Source organism: Podarcis vaucheri (assembly GCF_965113315.1).
Source record: "Podarcis vaucheri genome assembly, chromosome: 9".
NCBI classification, from domain to species: Eukaryota; Metazoa; Chordata; class Lepidosauria; order Squamata; family Lacertidae; genus Podarcis; species Podarcis vaucheri.
In genome coordinates this window covers 62,105,191-62,129,151 of record NC_138767.1, presented here as the reverse complement: position 1 = coordinate 62,129,151, position 23,961 = coordinate 62,105,191, and the positions used below count along the sequence as shown (strand labels likewise).

At 38.8% G+C, this 23,961-nt stretch overlaps 1 protein-coding gene across 1 annotated transcript in view; it reads right to left on the bottom strand.

Annotated features, from left to right (window-relative positions):
- PDS5A (PDS5 cohesin associated factor A) overlaps window positions 1-23,961 on the bottom strand; it is a 56,369-nt gene that overhangs the window by 5,725 nt on the left and 26,683 nt on the right. Inside the window, 22 exon segments of the mRNA XM_082238021.1 lie at window positions 656-761; window positions 1,617-1,762; window positions 2,483-2,545; window positions 3,703-3,822; window positions 5,498-5,630; window positions 6,539-6,653; window positions 6,940-7,144; window positions 7,586-7,709; window positions 8,687-8,823; window positions 10,315-10,383; window positions 10,551-10,709; window positions 11,730-11,853; window positions 12,415-12,575; window positions 13,747-13,852; window positions 14,239-14,354; window positions 15,395-15,534; window positions 15,627-15,675; window positions 17,006-17,087; window positions 18,667-18,780; window positions 20,923-21,074; window positions 22,455-22,600; window positions 23,084-23,178. Of these exon segments, the coding sequence (XP_082094147.1) occupies window positions 656-761; window positions 1,617-1,762; window positions 2,483-2,545; window positions 3,703-3,822; window positions 5,498-5,630; window positions 6,539-6,653; window positions 6,940-7,144; window positions 7,586-7,709; window positions 8,687-8,823; window positions 10,315-10,383; window positions 10,551-10,709; window positions 11,730-11,853; window positions 12,415-12,575; window positions 13,747-13,852; window positions 14,239-14,354; window positions 15,395-15,534; window positions 15,627-15,675; window positions 17,006-17,087; window positions 18,667-18,780; window positions 20,923-21,074; window positions 22,455-22,600; window positions 23,084-23,178 (2,662 nt within the window).

The window sequence follows — 23,961 nt, the reverse complement described above, 5'->3', positions numbered from 1 at the left end:
TTTGTTGTCAACTGAATCCCTGACAGTCAGGTGGCAGTTATATCTGCTTCAAAACCTTGCAAGCATTTTAGAAAGAAGTTTCCAAGGGCAGCTACAGCAATAACCTTTCAAGTACCACAAAATAATCGGTCCAAGGGGACATACTGTTGCAATGGGGAATTCTCATTCCCAAAAATATAAAGCAGCATTTGGGAAACTCGTTATAGAAATACAACCAGCTTTGAAGCATTATTTCTCAATGTCGTGTCTACTGGCTTAGGTTTTCTACTTAAATTAAAATCCAACTTAAAACATTATGGGCATGAAACAAACTATCAGATGATGGCATGACAAGTCCTTGCATAATATTATTTAATGTGCTTTAAAAGTTCTCTCTGTACCACACTCAAGAGCAGCTCAACTGGAGCCAAAACATAGTACAACAACATTAAAGCAGGATATTTGAATAAATAAGGAAAATCTTGCTATCAACTTGCTAAGCTGACTTCTTCCGCCTTGTTGGGAAACTGTTGACGTTCTCAATCTGGGATGTGTTTTCATGGAATGGCAAATAAAATGCAACAGTTATATTGAAATGTTAGTCACCAATTCCTGGATACATTTTTTAGTCGGATTACCTAAAAGTAGAACATGCTTTAAAAAATTTCAACCATACCTTGTTCTTTACAGGTTCTATTTTTGCTGGGGTGACAGAAATAATTCTCACTGGATTTTCATCATTTTCACTGACACCAGTTTCTGATATGTCTGAGCTCTGCTCTCTGTTGGAAGAATTTTAAAAATCAATGTAAATTTGTTTTCTGTTAAATTATGGAAGGGAAAGAAACCTATTTCCCTTCTTTAAGCCTAATTGGTAAAAGAACTGATCAAGAAGGTAAAAGAACTGATCAAGATTTCTTGTAAACTGGTTAATGCTAATGCAAAGGTTTTAATATGCCCCTGCCTGTGTGCTGGATTGTGATCCTGCATTAACTTTTTAAATTCATTATCTTCTTAACTACAGCAATCCCCAGGGTTGAAAGTGGAAGATGTTATTTAAAAAACCATGCATTTAAAATAAATTCTACCCTGAAATACTTAATTTCAATGTTAATCCTAACATTTAATCGGTTCTGTTGTTTGATATTTAGTTTTTACACAGTAATAACTGCTGATATTATTGTACTGTGTATTTTGGGTCTATAGAACACAATAAAGCTGTGTGTGAGAGTAAAAGAGTTAACAATTTGAGAAAAATGTGCAACTAGCAATGTGAACTTCATCCAAACCTCATTAGATATAATACTGCAACTACATAAAACATTCTAACAGGTAATACAATTGAAAGCAGATGGTGAGACCAAATATATAAATGTTCATTTCAAAATTCAAAATGGAGGTAAAGAAGTGATTGACAGACTTAGTTCATTAAAGGACTTGGAATTCTAAGAATTTGGTATTCCTTTATGACACTGAAAAGTTTGCAAACTCTGAATTTTAGAAAAATAAAATACATAAACTGAAAAATAGCAATTTTCCACATAATTAAGAGAAGTAAAGTACAATCCTATATTGAGAGAATCCTTTAACATAATATGTTTTTAAAATCTGAATTATATTGCTGAAAAGTCTTAGACCTTGATTTGTTTCCTGCAGGAGAGCTCAGTTCAGAGTTTACGCTATTATTGCTTCCAGTTTCTGATCCTGCGCTTCGGATATATGGTCTCCTTCCAGTTGCAGATAAAGGTTTATTTACAGCACCTAATACACCAGTTGGTTTGGGCTAAAATGGACAAGAGCAGGGTTATTTAATAAGTTTGAAATACATGCAAACACACAATTCACAATGTATAATTTTTTTTAAAAAAAACTCTACAATATATAAAATGGCCCCTTGCATTTTGGTCTATAAGACATATTAATTGGATATCATTAAATAGCTGCAGCTACAACTAGCTCAGTGAAAATTCCTGAACTTTCTCCTACTTATAAATGTGATATAGCTCCAAGGTTATAGTGAAAGGCTTCATTTCCCCCACAACCTCAAGTTCACCACATGCCTAAATTATTGAGGTACAAATTGTCTCAGCATTGTTTCTCCTTACACTGCATTAAAATGTACTCAGAGATTCAGCAGAAAGCATACATTTTTAAACCATGTAGAATGAGAATCCCAGTCACAGCCCATAATCAATACAAAATCCTTACACCCTTTACATAAAAATAAAAGTTCTTGTTTTATCTTTGTGAAGCTGACCCACAACCGACAAATTAGCTCTGAAATCAAAGGGGCTAAGGCGCATTAGGTGAACCTGTAAGTAATTTAACACTGTTGTTCTCTGCACTCTGAAAAAGTCCTACAGAATTCAATGGGATTTAGACTCAAATAAATTGAGCCTAAATGGGTTGCACTGAGTTAGTGATGTATACAATTTTATCATTTCTCAGAAACTGAAAGGGTTCATTGTTTATACGTGTCAAATAAAAAAAATAGAAACAACACCTTTCCGGTTAAGAGAAGAACTCTCATCTCTTCCGAAATATAATTCCTTTCGTTGCAAAAATCCTTTGGGGGGGGGAGGAGAGAAAAACAGAAGTTAATTAGTAATTTCAGGATAGATTATGCAATTTGACAGGGAACAGAGAGATTCTGAAATGCTTTCCAGTTTTCAAGAATGGGTGCTTCTAAATCAGAGGTGAGGAATGTTTGGTCCTCCAAAAGATGCTGAGCGACAATTCCCATCATCCTGGCCACTGACCATGTTGGCTGGGGCTGATGGACATTGGAGTCCTAACATCTGGTGGACCAAATGTTCCCTACCCTTATTCAAAATAGCTCCTCCCCCAAGTAAACTTTGTTCATAAAACAGGACCGCAACCCAAGAAGTGTGAGACCTGTTTTTTGAGCCCAGGGTCCTGGTGGGGTTACACAGTGAATTGCATTTCAAGCAGAGGAGCATTTAGAGGCCTTTTCCACTATGTTCCAACAGAGAGGAAAAAACCTGCCTTGTCCAGCAGGGTTTTGTTTTGTCATTTAAGTTTAAACTGGTATCTTGGAAAGAAAATTATCTGCGGAACCTCTGTTTTGCATTGTTATTCTATGGAACATTTTGGGGAGATATTCAAAGGTCATACTCAGAGCAGACTCACTAAAATAAATGGATTAAATGCGTCTATCCAAGGATGATTAAAACTGGTTAACACCTTAATACAGTACATATTGGTTTCAACTGCTGCTAGCCACCCTGAGGTGCATGTAATCACTATAATAACAGGATCTAAACTCCTCTATAAAAGCTAAATCAGAAATCTAGGCAGTGAGCTCAATGTTCAACAGTGGCCCACTAATGCAAGGTCCTAAAGCATATTTAAGGAATATGCACTAAGCTAAACAGAGTAAACTTTTGTCCCGTTAGGAGAGTGCTATTAAAAGTACTACTGATTTTGCATATTATAAACACCTGTAGATTTAATTTCTTTAGCTTGGCACTTTCACTATAATCTAGTACTGGCAGATTCAATACCGCTGAATGTCCAAAGAATACGACCACAAATAAGTTTTAAGAGCAATTTTGTTTCACTGGAGAGGAAGAGAACATGGCAATAGTAAGATAATTATCTAAATAGGTAATTTAGAAAATACAACCAAGAACAAAGTTCCCATATTCAAAGGTATGCTTAATTAGAAGAGAACACAAAGATTTGTTTGTTCTATAAAATTACCTTTTCAGGTTGCGTAAAAAATTTGGTTGGCAATACAGGATCCTTTGGAGACTCTGCATTACATAAAGCACTTTTGCTGTTGATTACACACAGGGCCACATCACATACAGTATAGAGTTTCTGTGGGAGGGGGGGAATTGTAAAAGGACTTTAGAAATCACTTTACAGCTTAAAACAAATGTAACTATAACATATAGAAATCAGTATGCCAATTACATTACAGACTTATTTTATGCTTTTTTTTAAAAAAAAGGGATTCCCCATAGACATATTATCTCCCAGTGCAAATCCTGCCTAATTTTCGACACTATACTTTTGAACAAAATGAAGCAAGCTTTTTCTAAATTTTACAAACACACAGGATTAAGGTTTAAGTAGCTTGCTGTAACAGCTAGTCCTACTCAGAGCAGAGCTACTGAAATTGAAGAATATGATGAAGAGGTTAGTTGAATACAATTCCTAGCTTCTTATTGTTTCAATAGATTAGTCCCCCCCCAATATACGGTAAGATGGTGTTTTTTTAAAAAAGGTTGTAACATAAATTGATTACAGCTAGTTATATTTGAGAAATGTGATTTCTGTGATCCAATCCACACCTCCTGAACTAATGTGCAGATCGGCACATAATTATCCTTTGTATTTTGCACTTCTCCAAATTCTGTGACAGCTCTTTGCTCAAAATACCCCTACCAAAATATATATTAACAATGAGTATTTCAGGTAATATATGCTTAGAAATGAGTACATAGAGATGAAATTGTATTTTATAAGAAGATATGTAATGAAATGTGAATTTTTCGTGTTGATTTTCAGATAAACATGGAAGTGGGACAGGATAGACTTATGAATAAACATATTCAACATTGATATAGATTGGTTTAGACTTGATCTGTCCATATTTAATTACAGCTAGCAGAATTTGGTGTGGTGTGGGGCAAGGATCCATCCAACAGTCCATATGGTGACTGACATCACCACTCAACCCACATGCTGAAAGAACACTGGAGAGGGTAGCAGGAATCTCAAGCCAAAATGGCATGGAACTGATCTTCTGGGCTGTTCTTATCATCTGAGCATGAAATACAGAACTCTACAATAAACCACACATATGAGGGAGGTAACACCATTCCCTCACTGGCAGCAAAAGCTTCTTCCCAACTGTTAACTGGTGGCTAACCTTTGCCCATAGCAAGGTAAGAAAATACTGAAACTTAGGTGGGGAATTCAGAGACTGCAATGTGAAGCCCCTAACAAGGCCTCCCTTTATGGCCTATGAGCAGGTTAGATGGGAAAAGTCACTCCTCTCGTTTGATGCCAGATTCGGCCCATAACATTAGCCAATGTAGCTGATTTAGCACCTGTGCTGTGGCTGGACCATATCCTAGCCAGTGAATAATAGATCAGCAAACTGCTGCCATATTAAGTGGGGGGGACGACTCTTATTTGTGCCAAGTGCTCAAAGAAGGGCCCCAAGTAAGAGGAGATCCAGGGCTTCCCCTTCTGTGAGAATTTTGTGGTGCTTGGCTTTTTTTGCGATCACAAAACAAACATTCAACGTGGCAAAGAGGAGGAGGAACAACAAAGAAAACAAGATTTTGCTTGCTTGATGACAACTACATTCTGCTGGATTAACTTTTTCGCTCTGTAAAGATGAGATTGCTAACACAAAATGCTTACAACTAAAATTCTCTCTGGAGAGAAATGAGATTCTGGCTTATTGCTTGCTCTGAAGCATTCTGTCCATCTTGTTCAAAAACTGACTTCAAAACCAATCTCTTTCCACCACATTTCTTACTTCATTGGCTTTTGGCTCATCTGGAGACTGTCCATCCCGCGTAAGTCTGATACTTTCTGTCATCTTTTTCATGAAGGCATGACTGTTGTTTTCGTTTTTTGTCATTAAGACTTCCAGCATGAACCAAAGGCACCTAATGAAATCAAAACACCCCAATGCTATGAGTTGCATGTAACACCACTAACAACATTCCCCAGAAAGAAAGCATACTTGAGTCTGAAAACACCTCCCTTCCAGCTCGAAATGTTATGTCCCGGTATCCCACAATGCATGATTTTAGCAATACAGTACAATGAACTAGAAATTTGACCATCCCTACCCACCCAAATTAGGGCAAAAGGAGGGAACTGCAAGCCACAGGAAGAAGTCCTTAGAAGTTCTACAAAGCTAGGAAAAGGAATGTGGGGGCAGGGGTTGAAGCTTTGGAAAATATGGCCTGGAAGCTTAGTAAGTAGAATCCTCTCAAATTTGCAGATCCTGGTAATTTGAAAACCAACCCCCCCCCCCCAAATTAACAACCATGATTATCCAAAAAGGGTAGCCATCATGGAAACCAGTCTCCATCCAGCAACAACAGTGTGCTCAAGCCTGCTGTCATATAATTTTTCAGGTGCTAACACTTTCTTCAGAATGCATTCAGGACACATGATGCGGTTCTATCTACTGTGGAAAACAGGCAGGTCTGGTCCAGTAAGCTGCCTGGATGGCAGACTGCCTTTGAGTCATACCTAAACAACATTCTGAGCAACTTAGAGGAGTAGCATATATGAATTTAACCAAATGCACTGTGTGAACAAGAGCCACCAAAATGAATGTTGTTAAGAGTTCCTGAGGAAATACTAAATTTGTGTTGTGAACTGCCCAATGATCTTTGGATGAAGGGTGATATACAAATTTAACAAATAGTAGCAATTGTGAAGTTTACAGTAAAAAATGGGCATTGTTCTCTTTGTTAGAACTGCGAAATGAAAGTTTGGGGGCTGTATCTATCCAACATCTAAATTAGCATTTATCAAATATCCAATACAGAATGACACATACTCTTTGATATCACGAAGCTGATCAACATCTTGAGGTTTTGTAAAATCTGGATCATGGGCCAGCAAGTGAATCATGTATGGTACCACATATTCAGGCAGCAGGGATAGCAGCTTTTCTGGAATAACATAATATAAACATGTTCTAAGCATAATGTAAAGACACATAGCCAACACCAGAGATTTTGCTATTTTTCTATTAAGCAAGTAAGCAATATAGCTGTAACACATTTTACAAAAATATTGTGAAGCTAATTCAATTGTATGATTATTGGAAGATTTATGGAATGACCTCTCAGAACATATATGAACACAACTACTATATTCTTCAACCACAACCAAAAAACAGAATTTGAAATAAAAATGCCACAAGATACAATTTTACTTGCAAGCAAATTTACTAACCATTGGCCATGGGGTTCTGTTTAATGTACTCTCGCCGTATACTTATATTTTTAAGTAAGCACTGTCTTGCATGTGCTCTCCTTTCTTTTACGGGGTCTTTGGCACACAATGCAAATATTGCCATGTACTCCAATGGGAGCAGTAATTTTACCAGTGCTTTATGCAGCTTCTGAGCAAATATCTGCCTCACCTGGTAACATTCATCCTGCAAGAGAGGAAAATAATAGGACAAATGCAACTGAGCGACTAAGCAAATCATATGGGTGTCAACAGAAACAATTCTGTGAAACAGTAAAAGATGCTTGCAGACAGTGAAGTATCTGCAAAGTTTAAGGCAGAGGTTTCCAAACTTTTCACGTTGGGGACACACTTTTTAGACGTGCCTCATTTCACAACACAGTAATTCAGTTTTACTAGCAAACTGGAGGTTAAACTAACCCCTTTCCAGTAACGGAAGAAGAGCAGGGAGTGTTCACGTGACACACTGCAGCCGACACACTAATGTGTCATGACACACATTTTGGAAAGCTTTGGTTTAAGGAAAGAAAGACAGGTAATCTTAGACTAAACAGTAGCTTTATGATAGGGAATGTGCCCTACCTTAATTAACTGTTCCTCTCACAGCTCTTCAAAGACAATTACTTACGTTAATGACCAATGCACAGAGTTGGAATTGCTCTGGGGTAATAATTTCGTGGTAACAGGGCTCCTGTGCAAGCTTCATTATGGCACTGCCAGCAGCCAGACGTAGACGGGACATATCAGATTTGCTGCATACAAGAGAAGACAATCATCTCTGTCTCTCAGAAGACAACCTTGTGTCTAAAGATGCATAATAAGCAGTATGAAACTTCTAGAATTTCACGGAAATGTCATGACTTCTAGCTGAGTAACTAACTTTCTGGTCACCATGCTGTAAACATTACCATGTAAATTTTACACACACTGCAACATAGATGAGAAAACTCATCCCAAAACACTGTGAGCTGTAGCTGCCCACAAAAATAAGTATATAAATAAAGGACCTACCCATGTGATGCTGACACAAAACCCCTGCACAAACACTATGCAATAGAACCAAAGATCATTACCCCCCAGCTCTCTCTCTTCCTCCAACTGCACAATGCATAGGACAAGTGACTCATCCAGAATGTAAACAAAATGTGAAAAAATACCCCATGAATTTAAAATGGAAACACTATATGTACGTTTATTTGTATGTCTGGAACACTAGAAAATGTTTAAAACAAACAAACAAAATAAATGTTTTGTGTCCACTCTTTCAGATCTAATAAGGGAAAGAACAATTGGTCTTAACTGAAGAGTAGATTTATAAGGTGGATGAAGACACTGAAACCGTCCCTGCTGTAGTCTGCAGTTGTGCTAATTTCAGACTACCACCAAGGCTTTATTTAAGGGTTCCCTTTGTTCCTCTGTTTAAGGGGTTACATTATTTATTTTGGGGGCATGTCATCAGCCAAGGGGAGGTAGGCAGGTATGTTCAGATTTCCTTTCTAGGTATATACATTGATTATTGCTGCTCGGGCGAGTCTGAAAAACTAATTTAAGACTGCCTACCACAATTCTGTGCTCCTGCCTCCATCACGTGATGAGGGAATTACCCAATCCAGTAGCTTCATCATCCACCGTAATAAATTCTATATACACAGCTCTTGCTTCTAAGCAACTTGATGGATTGGGACATAAATATGAACTGTTATCAGTGAAAATTTTGGGGAAGTCTTACCTAATTCTCTTCTGTTCTGTCAAGTCTCCTTCACTGACCAACATAGCTGATAGTAACCGGAGTGTTGAATTTGCAGATTTTGACTGGTTATTTTTCATACCCAAAAGCCAACGTACTAGAAGTTTAATTGCTTGAACCTATTAGCAGATAAAATCAAGTCATTGATACTTCTAACAGCATTACTAAGTATATTTTAGTTCACTGCCTACAATTTGAGAGCCTCCTCTATTGAAATAGGACGACTGAAAATTGTATTCACATTCAATTTCAGAATAGAAAAAACCTGTGTGAATTTCATGTTAAACAAGGGTCACCAACCTTTCTGGACCAATGGGCCCATTTCTAATTTTGAGAAAACGCTCTGGGTGCCAGTCACAAATCAGCTGCCGTTAAGTCAGAACACAACACAGCTGCTATGGCATAAAACAAAATTAGAGAGAGTATGGTCACTACTACTTCCATCATCCCACTCGGACAAGCTCATGCTTGCTGTGGGATGTCAGCTATGTCTTCCTGGTTCTGACTCTGGAGGTGACACAATATTTTCCACGCACATAGACAATGATCCTGTTGCTGACTAATAACAGCAGGGAGCCTGAGTATCAGGGGGAAATACAAGGTGGCTATACCACTCATTTATTCTTTCAAACTCAGCATACACACCTACAGACCACAGGAACACATGCATCTCTGCCAAGCGCATCTCCCTCTCTCTTTCTAAGACCACAACATACAAACAAACCACACATGCATATATCCCTCCCTCTCACACATACACACCACAAATATCTTAGGCTACACATAAACCCATCCCTTCCCTCCCTCCCACATCTCCCCCCCCCCAGCCAAGTGCATCTCTCTCAATCACACATGCACAGCATACTTGAGCACCCACACATTCAGAAATGCCCCACCAAGGGTGAAGGAAGCGCTTGCAATTTTAAAATATCCCTCCCAACCCCATACACAAGGGTCACCAACTTGGTGCCCAATGGCACTGGGTTGGTGATTCCTGTGCCAAGTCATAACACAAAAATCGGATTGGAAAAAAAGGGAGATTAATACTTTTGCAACATGCTTCTCGCATTTTCTTTCAATTTGCTTTATCATATATTTGAATGTATGTATTCATGTACTGTAGAAACAACTGAAAAATGTGAACTTGTTACTTAAGACAGGTAATTCCATTTTTAAGACCGTAAAGCCTTCTAGTTTTAGGAGATGGTTATCTAGATTCTAAGCATTTATTCATTTACTTACCTTGTTCCATTTTCATTTACATAAAAGTAACAATAATAATTTTTTAAAAAGCTATTTCATTATAAGGCAAGAAGCAAATATCACATCATTTCATGTGTATTAGCTGAACAGAGATTAAGTAGGCATTTGTAACAAATTAATTACACCAACTTCAAAGAGCATTTAATGAAACAACCCTTTATCAGCAAATAAAGAGCAAAGTACTTGTACGACCAGACATACTGAAACTCAATTTCTTTGAAGGTCGATACGTTACAAAGGCCAAGCTATACTGTTTATGTTTATATTGACAAATAGATTTAATACTGTTGTACATTTTTTGTGAGAAATTGCTATGCCTTACAGTTAAAGGTAAGAAACTAATGTACCTTTGCTAGAACTTCTGGAGAAACCTCTTCATCTGGGGACCACAATTTCCCATTTTTCTCACCTGTAGACTGCAAAGATTTATGCATGATTGATAGCAATTTTTAAAATGCACAAAAGAATTTAAAAAAGAATTTTAATATATTTTGCCTTCATCTTGCAAGCTCATATAGCATCAGATATTTACATAACATTCTTCATTCTCACCATAAAGTCATTATATCGCTCTGAGCCTTACCCTGTCATTCATCAGGAGATCTTTTACAATGAAATTTGCAACTACGGATTTCATTGGTGATGCAAACTGGTCTGGTGCCAGCATGGAAATGTGACCCAAAGAAACTAATGGTGTTATAAGTTGCTCTGGAACATCAGCATTCAAACTTCTACTTAGAGGCTGGAGGAGGAGAGAGAAGAATCATTGCACATTAATGTACTTCCAAAAGAAAAATACTAACTTGTATAGTTCTGTTACAAATATATATCTCAAGAAGACCCAAAATGCAGTACAAACTCAGTTTCTTACTCAATTTAATATACTGGTGTGAACCAATATATTAAAAATCAAATACCTTAAGCACTCTACACCAAGAGAGCAACTTGTTCCCTATATCCCATCTTATTCTCAGAAGCGCTTTATGCTACACCATCTGCAATTGGGTAGAAGAGTTCATATCCAATGAGCTCCTTGGAGGAAGGGTATGATAAAGACATGGGATATGGTCCAATGTAATACAAGTAGGCATTTGCTCATACCATGGGGCTTCTCCTTCGTCTGTCCCCCCCCCCCACCTCAAAATCTGCTCTGGAATATTGAGGGAACCTCTGGAACAGATTGGAGGGTTCAGGGGGCTTCAGGGGGAGATTAAAGAAACTGGAAGTACAGTTGCACAAGCAGGCACACATCACTCGAGGTAAGCGAACAGTTTGGGAAGGCTCAATTCACACTCCATTTTGAATCTTACTTTTGCCCCTTGGGCATAAGTGTGGAGTTGGAGGTTAATCAGAGCAGTGTGTCATAAATATATATGTCGAGTTCCACTGTGACCTCTCACTGCTCAAGGAAGATATTGTATTACAGTGAATTGTAGCTTTTCTTGCTCCTTTAAAATGGGTGCAGGGGTCAAGATGGGAGTCATGTTGCAAATGGAGAATTATATGTTAACATACATACCAAGTTGTGTTATGGTTCCTCAGTGCCCAGTATCAAATTATAGGGCTTGATCATCTTTCCTGCATCCTTTGGGAATGGTTATGGGGGCAACATTGCATTATAACATCTAGAGCTGTGTCCAGAACATGCACATGAAACTTCATTAAACCAAAGGCTTTGCTTGCTTGGCAAGCAGCTAAGTACAGTGGTCTGATAATTGTGATTCCATCCTTTCATGGCTTTTAAGAAGTCAGACAAACCTACCTCAAAAATCTGTGCAAGCTGAACTTCTTTATTTGAAAATATGGCATGTATACAGTGGACAGCTTGTTTTGCTTGGTGAGGTGTTCCTCTCTTTGCTTTCTGATGCAAAATAGGAATAAGGGTTCTGTACAGAGTTAGCACAAAAAAAATTATACCAAAAATAAATTCCTGTAATGTTTGCCGGAAGTCAGTGCAAGATTTTTTTGAAACATAGAGAACCACCAAATAAAATTAAATTAAGAGCACACATTCTTGGGTGGAAAGGTAGTTCAAATGCATTGGTCATTGACAACCCCCACCATCATCCACATGAAATGGGATGCTAGATTAAGAGAGATCCAAGTATGGCTCTTTTATCGTCTTAAGACATACATGAGCACCCAAGGTTCACCGTTCTCCCCAACCCAGCAAAAAATGTAACTACAAATCAAGGCAGTGGTTTTCAACCAGTGTGCCGTGACACCCTGGGGTGCCTTGAATGATGGTCAGGGGTGCCATGGGCAACACTGGCCTCTGTCCCTTTTTCTTTCCCTCTCTCCCTCCTCTGATGCCCTCTCAGCTTGCTTAAAGCCAAAGCCCTGGTTATACGTATTTGCACCAGCAAGAAAAAAATTGTCTAATATCAAAAAGCTGAAAGACAAGACAGTACCAAAAGCATTTATGGTATTTGAAGAAATGCACTCACGATCGTATCTGGGGCAGATCAGTTTCTATTTTGTGCCCAGTGTTTCTGAATATTTGAATGGCTGCCTCTGCTACTTTATCATCTTCCATCCTGAGGCACTGCAGGAGAGATTCATACGTCTCTGCAGAGTGGAACGAGGTAGGATGCGTGAAAGACAGAACCTATGGACACATATCAAAACAAATTAGAAAAACATATTCATGAATGAATCCTGAATATCTGGGAGTAGGGCAGGGTATAAATCTAAATATAGATTCATTTCCCTTTGTGCTTGCCTCAAAGGAAGGGGTGGGAAACACTAAGATTATCTTGTGGAAGTCCCAATTATTGACTTTCAGAGTTTATTATTTTTTAATAACATTTTTGTATTAGCATTTCAAATTTTACAAATTCTTTTAAACAACCCTCAGGATAAATCTCTCATATCGATTGACTTCCCATCCACACTTCCATGGTGTTCTTTTCTTATCTTATAAAGCTGCTATACTGCTTATATTTTACACATTATATTTTGTCTAATTTTGTGTAGTGCCACGGCCGCCTTGACACCCATGAGAATTGTTCAGTGCCCCCAGGGCAGACATTTTGTCCCTCAAGCCCACAGCACTTTCTCAAAATTTGAACTGTGACCACTCATCCAAAAAAAGGCTGGCAACCCCTGATCTAATCCATCTACAGACAATGCAATTTATTGTGCTAATACCTAGGACAACATACATCTAAAATTCACTGCATTATGCAATGTACAAAAAGATTAAAAGGGATTGTAGCTGGCCCATTCCATAGGTTTCTTCAAGTGAATGTCAGCATTTGAAGAAAGGTTTTTAATGTCAAGAAGCAGCACTGGCTCTTCAAAAGAATACTGAAATGGACTGCAGTGTAGTGAATTTAGAAGTATTATGTCAGGGAACTGACATCGGAGCCAGAGGCGGAGGCAAGGCTCCCGAGTGATGCTGGAGAAGGGCCCAGGAGGGAGAGAGGCAGCTCATCAGCGGGGGAAGGAAATCAGCGTAACACCAGGGATAAAGGGGGGCAGATGGGGGAATCGACGAGGGGGCTCCAGGACTCCTCGCCAGAGACCAGCGGGGAGAGCACGGGTCCTCCGCTACCCACACCCTCCCTGACTTGGCGTCAAACAGCTTTTATGCTGGAAAAGGTTTAAGAAACGCCCACTGACGGATTCTGCTAGTGACTGAGACAGCCACGAAGTGAAGGGCTGTCCAGACAGAAAAGGTTTAACCAGGCAACCTAGCCAGGAGTGGCAGCAACTTACTCACGAGCAACCCCTATTATTATTACATATTACTAAACAAGTAATTTTACAGACAGTACCTTGAGAAGTTCAAGCCCTGAACGAATAGCTGTATCGGGGCTTACACCCTCCTCTTCATCATCAGCTGTCCCTTCTATTGATTTATTCATCAGCTTTACTAATGCACTAAGAAAAAAATTGGGGGGGGGGAGCTTAAATGTATACTTACAGCTTACATATTATACACACATTCAATCTACTATTTCTTTGTAAAAAAAAACACCATCTATGTAACCAAGTCAGTCTAATATTCCGGTTTTCTTCTGAATATTGCTTATTTTCACAATAATCTAGAATATTATTGAAATATTCTTATTTCAATAAAATTTTCAACATACCTTGACCTTTGTTTTTAAAAGCAAATCTTATTTTTTATTAATTGGTTTAAACTCGTTCCTAACTACTTTGAAGTGTATACCGGTAAATCAGATTTTAAAAGAAACTCATATTAGCAACAGTAAAGAGCTGCCTTGCAAAAACACTAAGATGGGACAGCTGTCAGTCAAGCTTACCTGATGGCTTCTGAGTCAATGTGTACAGGGGCAATTCTTTCCAAAAGAAATTTTACCATCTCCAGGAAAGGATTGGTTGGCTGTTTAGGATTAGCAAGTTTCCGTGCAATCTCCCTCTGAATAAAAGAAAAGGATTAAGTTATGACAAATCTGCAGTAATTTTTGTACAAGCAATACTCCGAATGAGACAAACAAACAAACAAAAACAAAAGCCACACTAGTTCCATAACTCACGGTACATTGCTGAAAATCAAATATTGCTAAACAGAGCTAAATTTTTTCTAGCCTTAATTAAATGTGTGAACTAGGTACAACCTTCAAGCATGAATGACTAATTTTTTTGTGGGGGTTTCCCACTCCCCACTAATGGTTGGAAGAAGGGGCAAAAGTTATATTAAAGTATCACCCTTTTTGGACTATCTCTCAGCTTTCAGAACTTGGGAGAGAATGTCAGTGAATCCTCTGCTCCGGTGATGTGGTGATCATTGACAGGTCAGCCCAAAATAAAGTTACCGGTACCTGTCCTCCATAAATTTCCTGTCCACAGCAAGACAGCAAGATTTTATCATGGTGGTTGACCTGGTGTGTTACTGAGACACAAGTGACTGACCTTTATTTTAACTGTGCCACACCAGGGTATCCAGTGAAGCAGCAGCAGGCAGATAAAAGTACCGTACTTTTCCATGTATAAGACTAGGTTTTCTTACTTTAAAATAAGGTTAAAAATATGGGGGCGTCTTATACAGACAGTGCATATGCCTAAATTTGGGGTCCCCAAAAGTAGGGGGTGTCTTATACACAGAAAAATACGGTACTTTCTTCTCACCAGAATAGGGGCCTTCTCAGGAGTGGAGGAAAAGCAAAGTGTGCACTTATTTAAACTATTGCTTACTTTAAACAGCAGTTTAATATTTTGTGTGAACCAAGCAGTAAAACCTGCTTGTGGGTAAACATTTAGGAGTACCCCAGGCATGTGTATATACACTTCCTAAGGATTTTCCATTATCAGGAGCATCCCTGAATTCTTGGCTCATCTTTCTGACCCTTCCTACCGAGTCAAAGCCCTATATTTTTATTGTGGTATTCCTGTTCAGAAATGCATAAAAGAAACACAGCCTATCTATACTGGAAACAATAGTAAAAACCTGGTTCTTACCACACAGACATCTGCTTGCTTACAGGAGCAGGTAGGACTGATTAATAGTTCAAGTTGAGAACGAAGCTTCTCATCATCACCAAGAACCTGATTGAACTTTTTCACAAAGTCTTGTGCCTTCCCAGGATCAGGAAGATTTTCTATAGAATTGAAATTCAAAAAGGCAGTTTATAGTAGCAGCTTTAGTTGTACTGAAAAAAACAACAATGTAATACTCATCTACAGATCTTACTTGCTATGGTCATCAGCTTTCCAAACATAGCAGCACTGTTTGCTTCTGACTGAAAAGAGAAGTTCAGAATGAGCATTTATACAGAAAGTTTCGTATACCAGAGTTCCTTCTACTGTTGTAGAATCTCTCTTCTCTCCCCCCACCCCACTTTGGTAAATGGGTAAAGGTAAAGATAAAGGGACCCCTGACCATTAGGTCCAGTTGTGACAGACTCTGGGGTTGCAGCGCTCATCTCGCTTCAGGGTCATGTGGCCAGCATGACTAAGCCGCTTCTGGCAAACCAGAGCAACACATGGAAATGTCGTTTACATTCCCAGCAGAGCGGTACCTATTTATCTACTTGCACTTTGATGTGCTTTCAAACTGCTAGGTTGGCAGGAGCAGGGATCGAGCAATGGGAGCTCACCCCGTTGCGGGGATTCGAACCGCCGACCTTCTGATCGGCAAGTCCTAGGCACTGTGGTTTAAGCCATAGAGCCACCCACGTCCCTTGGTAAATGGCTACAAGATTACAAATACATGATCATCAAATAAAATAATAAACAAATAAATATTTAGCATTTTGCTATCCCATAAAAGCCAATTTCCAACAACAAAGCAGTCCTAACCTAAAATCAGGCAGCAGTAGAATTTGATGGAGCAGCATAGTCACCACCACATGTACTGCCACCCTGGCTAGGGCTGGCATTCTGAGTGGGCACAAATTCGACTGAATGCTGTCAAGTGACTACAGTGAAACTGAATTGGGATCCAGTGAGTCCTAGGCCCGCTCAGCCTCTCTCTCTCTCCCGTTTTGGGCTTTCTGTGGACTACCGTAGGTAGGAATCATGCCAATGACAGGAATGGGAAGATCTACACCAGAGTAGTGATGCCAGCACAATAGTTTTGGGCTGTGCAGAAGAACACATTTGCTCTATCCCACTGCCCCCAAGCCAGCAGATCAGGAGTTTGGATTGCAGTGTAAATTACCAAAAGGAGATACTTTTGTCTTTTCCTCAAAAACTCCCCCAAAAATGCTAGATATTATTTAGTAATGTATTATTCTGATTTATTCTATTAATTGTTGCTTCTAGTTTGTTCTTTCAGGAACATTAGAAAATTTTAATGCAAGAAGTCACTGATTGTAAAGGATTGACAACAAACATTTCTGAGCTAGAGTGGACCCCTTGCTTTAAAGTTCCATTAAGAGACTGATTACTAAGTTCTGAACTAAGAAAAACTAAGGTAGTATTAGAATTTGAAATTAAAAAATAAAATAAAAAAGAATTTGAAATTAAGTTTAAAACCATCATTTAATATATTAATTCTAAAATAAATGCAGATGTGTTACAAAGCATTAAATGTAAAATGAGGCAATTAAGTTATTGTGAAAACCGTACAGTGGGTTGCTTGTGCAAATCTAGTAACTCCCGCACGTGACTCCTAAGCATGTTCTGGCATTTCCACATTTCATTCAGTGCCCTAAGCATAAAAGAAATGACAAATGTGTTAAAATCTGAAAAACCAGTGTGATTCTAAAAATACAACATTGAGTCCCAAGCTGACTGTTCTTCTATCACATTATTGCTTGTTGGCCCAATATCCTGCTCTCAATAACTTCTCCAGTGACAAGTCTGAACATATATTATGCCTTCCCACATTTCAGTTGGTTTTTAATCAGTGTGTGCCTGCACATGCAAGCACACACACACAAAATTCATTGAGCTCTTTATTCAACTAGTAATTTCAAAATACAGTGGTGCCCCGCAAGATGAATGCATCGCAAGACGGAAAACCCGCTAGACGAAAGGGTTTTCAGTTTTTGAGCTGCTTCGCAAGACGATTTTCCCTATGGGCTTGCTTTGCAAGACGAAAACGTCTTGCGAGTGTTCCGATTTCCCCCCGCTTTCCCCCCCTTTTTCTAAGCCGCTAATAGCCTTTTAGCTGCTAATCCGCTAAGCCTTTAATAGCCGCTAAACCGCTAATAGCCGCTAAACCGCTAATAGCTGCTAAACCGCTAATAGCACTAATCCACTAAGCCGCTAATAGGGTTGCTTCGCAAGACGAAAAAACCGCTAAACGAAGAGACTCGCGGAACGGATTAATTTCGTCTTGCGAGGCACCACTGTATCATGTCTTAAAATCCAAATACAGAAGCTAACCTTGAATAAAATACAACTATTGACAAGATACTAGCAGCGAACACTGGCTCTGTGTATACTATGAACTATGAGGAAAACTGAGGTGATTCAGGGAAGGTCCTCACGTTTCTGAGTCGGTTTATGCTGTTAAGAATATATCATGACGTGGAACAGGAACTCCCTAAGCTTTTGTGCATTCTGTGGCCTTGACAGTCCAAAATGTACAACCAAGTATCTTTACTTCTTTCTGACAAACAAACTCAAGCAGACTGGAGTACTGTCTAAGTAATAAGAGGAAGGGTGGTGGAGGAAAATGGGATAAATCTTCATTTTGTTGACTAAGAGGACAACCCCCCCCCCAGGTCTATTCTAGGGATTTATGCTATTTTTCTACTACCCTCTTCCCTATGATTTCTACTGTATCTACTCCATATCGGTGAAATCTGCCCTTTTTCTTTGTTCTAAAAAAAATAATAAGCAAGCTACAGGAGCTTTCTGTCTATGATCAGGACAGGCTTAATCCACTCTGGAGGACCTGATATGCTTGCAAATTTCATCCTCTTCTAAGAATAGAAAATAAAGTTAAAGTTGTGTTATGATCCCACATAAGGGGGAGGGGGACAGATTTAATTCTGTCCTGAATAATGAGTTCAATTGCAAAGACACAGAGAGCACCTGAAACAGATAGGGCTGCTTCCCAAAGCAACAGATATTGCTGCAAATTGAATCTTATGGCCGGTGTACACACCTAGTAGACACCCAGTTCAGCAAATTGCTTAAACAAGTTTGCTCATCTTAACAGGTCAACTAATACATAGTATTCTGAATAGTGAGGCATTTTGTTTTTGAATCTCCAACATATTGTGTGTTTAAAGCGACTGCTAAAGCGCGCTGAGAACTTCCCTGTGTAGGATACTCACTTAACAGCATTTGGGTCTAAGCTAGCATACAAATAATATAAGCACTTCATCCGCTCTTCTGTTTCCAAGTTATGTGGAACAAGATACTGAGCAAAGATTTTCTCCACCAATAATCTGCAAAGGAAAATAAGTTGACAGATTTTGTATTTTCCAAAATACTCATACTTTCAAATTATGAGCACAAGCCTATGCATACCAGGACATCACCCTCTCATTTCCACATTATCTGCTATCCCAAAACAAGCAGGTTTGGGTGGATCTCCCTTGGCAGTTCATCCAAAAACCTCTGTCAAGAGTTGGGGGAGCCTGCTGAATGGGGAGGGGCTGAGGGGGGTTGTCCACCAAAAATTGGGTGGAGTCACTTTCCGTAAGTATGAGCTCATGGAAGGAGCCTCTCCCAGTTTTCAGCAGCCCCTCTCCCCCACCATGATACAGCTCACTCTTTGATAAGAGTGAGGCCCTTGCAACCCTCAAGCAAGGATTTTCAGCAGTCTGACTGGTGGAGGAGGGGGAAAGATAGTCACCTTCTGGCAATCCCCTTCTACCAACACTTCTCAGGATCTAAACCAAATAAAATATTGCATCTGCTTGAAAGACTGTAGAATACCCCTTAAAGGTAAAGGTAAAGTCCAGTCGTGGTCGACTCTGGGGTTACGGTGCTCATCTCGCTTTATTGGCCGAGGGAACTGGTGTACAGCTTCCGGGTCATGTGGCCAGCATGATTAAGCCGCTTCTGGCGAACCAGAGCAGCGCCCGGGAACGCCGTTTACCTTCCCGCCGGAGCGGTACCTATTTATCTACTTGCACTTTGACGTGCTTTTGAACTACTAGGTTGGCAGGAGCAGGGACCAAGCAATAGGAGCTCACCCCGTTGCGGGGATTCAAACAGCCGACCTTCTGATCATTAAGTCCTAGGCTCTGTGGTTTAACCCACAGCGCCACCCACGTCCCTTAGAATACCCCTTACTATTATTAATTATAATATTAATATCAGTAATGGGAATCCTCATTATTAAGGTAACGGAATTAACTAACCCCTGTAGTTCATCTGGAGAAAACAAATACACTTCTTTCACCTAATGGCACATTCAACAGTGAGATGCCCTGAAAACATCTAAAAAAAAGGACAAAGTAAAGAAGGCACACACTTTTCCTTTATGAAAATGAAGAATCAGCAGAAATTACCAAGAGTCTAAAATTCCATTTTTTAAAAGGAATCTTATGACAATGTATCACAAACATTAGGGAAGAATGTTACTGTATCTAACCTTTGTTACATATCTTTAAGCACCAGGCAAAAACATTCTTCTTCTCCCAGGCCTTTGGCTGTTTAAACAATCTTATGGCCTTTTAAACTTTAGGGGCAGGTAGTGTTTGTGTGTGCTACTATGTTATGTAATTTTGTGTTTTGATATTGTAAACTGCCCTGTGATCCTCAGACGAAGGGCAGTATAGAAATTCAATAAATAAATAACCAACCCCTCCCTGGATTATATAATTGTTTGTATATAGGCAAAATTAATCTATGCTGCATAGGAATGCCTGCACCAGGGTGTTTCTTGCAGCACGCTAGTATTCTGCAGTTCTCCCTTTGGAAACCATTTAGAACAATTATATTCTGTTGTTCTATTAAGATCCTGAAGATGGCCATCGGAAGAAAAACATACAACAGATGTGAAACACAATGGGTCATTTCAGACATCAATAATCCCTGCTTGCACAGTTTAATAACTGTGGCATGCCTTAATGTCTCAACTGGACGAACTATTTAGCACTAACCAGAGATTATTATCACCAAACTGGTTTTGATCCATGGTTTTGAAGCAACTCATGGTTAGTGATGACCATAGTTTGCTCAATTCAAGTATCCTGGCAAATTACCATCATCTCAAACTATAGGAGGAGTATGTAAGCCTATAGAGTTTACCAATTACCCAAACTATTGTTCAGCAATAGCTCCATGCTGGCCAAATTGAGCCATGGGAAATTTTATTTACGTTTCTTTGGAACAGCAGTTATTTTGGAGTACTTTTGACACCAGTTAAAGGTTTATTTACCCTGGATTTCCCTGATCATTAGTAAGGGTCTTGGCTGCTCTTGGTTAATACTTTTGTGATGTTTTTACAGGCACTTTCATTGGATTTGTGCATTGTTTTACATTGTGATGTGATTTGTAATTCACTGTATTGAAAGAGAAATAGGTTTAGATAAATTGGATATTGTGCCACTTGAGGAAATGGCTTAACACTGACTTACTTGTCATCAATGCTATTCTGATAATATATGTGCAAAAGTTTATCCTTTATCCAGCTCACTTTCTCTGCTGCATCTTTTCCAGCTTCGGCATGAAGACAGTATTTCTTGTATAGCTGGGCAAGACCCATCATTGCTTCTTTTCTTACTCGCCACTTAAAAGGGGGAAAAAAAGAAAGCATTTTTAGGTTTACAGGATTACATACTCTCTTTTTCTTATTTAATGAGTGCCCTTGATCTGTTCAAAGTGGGGTGGTTTGTAATTACCCTTTGGTGAATATTTTGGAACCTTTATTTTTTTAAAAAAACATTTTAATTGTTTTTCTTTCATCAGTCCCCCTATTTTTATCCCTGCCCTTGTTATGGATATAATAGTGGCTTCTAAGAGATTCTGGAGTTTTTTACTAGGTGAATGTGTTTAACTTTTCCTAATTCTAAACCAAATTTAAACAATGAATTTCTGTTTACTATCAGGTGACACAGCATATAAACTATTGTTTCATAATATCTAGCAAAACAGACTGTGATGCAGGATACTGTTTTTTGTATGTTATATGAGAAATGGGATTTTTGTGACTTTGCTAGATCACTGAAAACCCCCCAATATTTGTGGTTACAGAATCTCATGGATTATAATATGTTTGCGAAATGTTTTCTACCTCTGATATTATACACCACAACTTGGTAGCTTTAGTTCAAATTTCCCTGTATGTGTTCCAATGACTAGAATGTTTCTGAAATATCTAAAATGTAACTTACTATGGAAGAACCATCATTATGGTTTTTCCTCTTTTTCATAGCTTGCAGGACCATAGAAACCCAGAAACATTTTACTTTTCCCAAAACAATAGCCAGACAAGAACACTATCCACAAAAGTAGCTCTGTTCAGTTTTGATTACTTTGAAGAAAGCAGACAGGACTAGTACAATCTTTTGTCTAAAATGTCATTGTAAGTTTCTAAATAATGAAATACTGAGAACAGAAACTGACATTTGACACCTTAAATGTCACAACAGGTCAGCAATCACTTTTACTTTGAAAACTGTCAATGTGGTGATAGTAAGAACAAGTCCTGATGTGATGCAGATAATATAGCATTTAGACAGGACGTGTTGCTGTTACACTTTTTCAGCATGCAGGATCACAGTCTCAGCCTGGAGTAAAAAGGGATTCTGAAAGTTGAATGAGCATTTCAGTAACTGGTTTTTGTCTGCTGTTGTGATGTGACGTGCAATGAAAAAAACTTAAAATATCCATACAACTTTGAAGCATGAAACTGCTAAATTTTCACAGTTTTATTCTGTTATAGGATTTCTGCTTCCACATGAGAATTCCCTTCACCCCCTGTAGTGCCTGGTACAGCCCCAACACCTGCTCTGGAAGTTCCCCTGATCCTCTAGCGTAGATTCTGGGGGAACACAAGGGACTTCAGAGGAGAGGAAGGGGAGGTCCTATTGCACAAGCAGAAATCCACTCATGTGACACTGGTTGTCACCCTATGAGTTTTAACATTATAGCATTCCTTTCATCTTACCCTCTTGTCCAGTGTTCTCTCTCTGACAAAGCCAAGTAACTGGTCATTGACTAAAGAGAGGTCCCTCTTGCCAGCCGTTATTATTGTAACAATGACATCATGTCGAATGGCTTCTTCTGGATCATGTGACCTAACCTTTAAGTACTCTAATACAAAAAGAAAACATTGTCAGTTTTATGCTTCTGGCTTGGTTTCAATCAAAGAACACAAATTAGGAATACTAAATACCTATCCTTAGTCTACAATTGTAAACACATGAGTTTAGGGAGAGATTAATATTATGACTTCAATTAGGAAAGCAACTGAACAGAGGAAAGTCATAGATTCCACTTAATGAAAGGCCTGCTGTGTTAAACTAAAAATTGCAAGAATATTAGAAATGATAAGCTACTCCATTTTGTATGTTGAGTCATGCAAAATATCAGAACCACACCAGCTCCAATTCTATTTGAAAATTTGCCTTGAACAATTCTTCTAATCCTTCAACTGATTAAAAGAATAATCAAGTCAAACATTTATATATATTATAATTATGTTAGTATTTGTCATGCCACCATGTTATGTACATGAGCTATTATCTTCATGCTCTTCTGTCTAATGAATCTAATCTAGGAGATAAGAGATCTTACCAGTGAGGTCTTTTGCTAAATCTGGATGGTTCATTAAACAATGGCTTGCAAATTTCACGCTTTCTAATCTCACAGGAACATGGATATCATTAAATCTGGAGAAGGGGAAATTAATTCACAATTATAATAGACAAATAAACTTAGTATGTTTTCATAAACCCCATCATTTCAGAGTGCAACACATTATGACACGATAAGGCAAAGCAAACTCAAAACAAGTAGGACAAAAAAGTATGGTAATCCTCTGAATAAAAATGCAATAAAATGCATATAAGGTTACATTGAAACAGCTAAATTTATTGTCATTCGCTTGACCCCCTAGGGGAGAGCAGAACCTAACTAAATAGTTTACATAGTAGTGCTGAAGAACCTCTGCCCATTTTACTCAAACCACACCCATCCACCCTCACGGCTAATTTCCTATGTATGCCAGATGTGGCTGCAAAGAGGCAATCAGGAAGTTAAAATATGCTCCTGATTGTTCCTTGGCAAGCATGGCTTGCTACTGTTATTGATCAGCTTAAGTTTTCCATTTGCACGTGCAGTTTAAGCCCAATGGTCTTCAAAGGGATTTGCTTGTTGGTGCACCTCACCTTTAAAAGTTGGCCCGTAGCCACCTGTGCTATATATAACTATCAAAAACATAAATGCTACTACTTGTATTTAGTGCACATAGTTATTCCAAGGAAACTGTATACTGTAACAGCATATAAAGGCAGCAGGGAATACAGTGGTACCTTGGTTTAAGAACAGCCCTGTTTACGAATGATTCAGTTTACGAACTCCATAAAACCAGAAGTAGTGTCCCAGTTTGCAAATTTTACCTCGGTCTAAGAACGGAATCCAAACGATGGAAGGGCACTGGCGGCAGAAGGCCT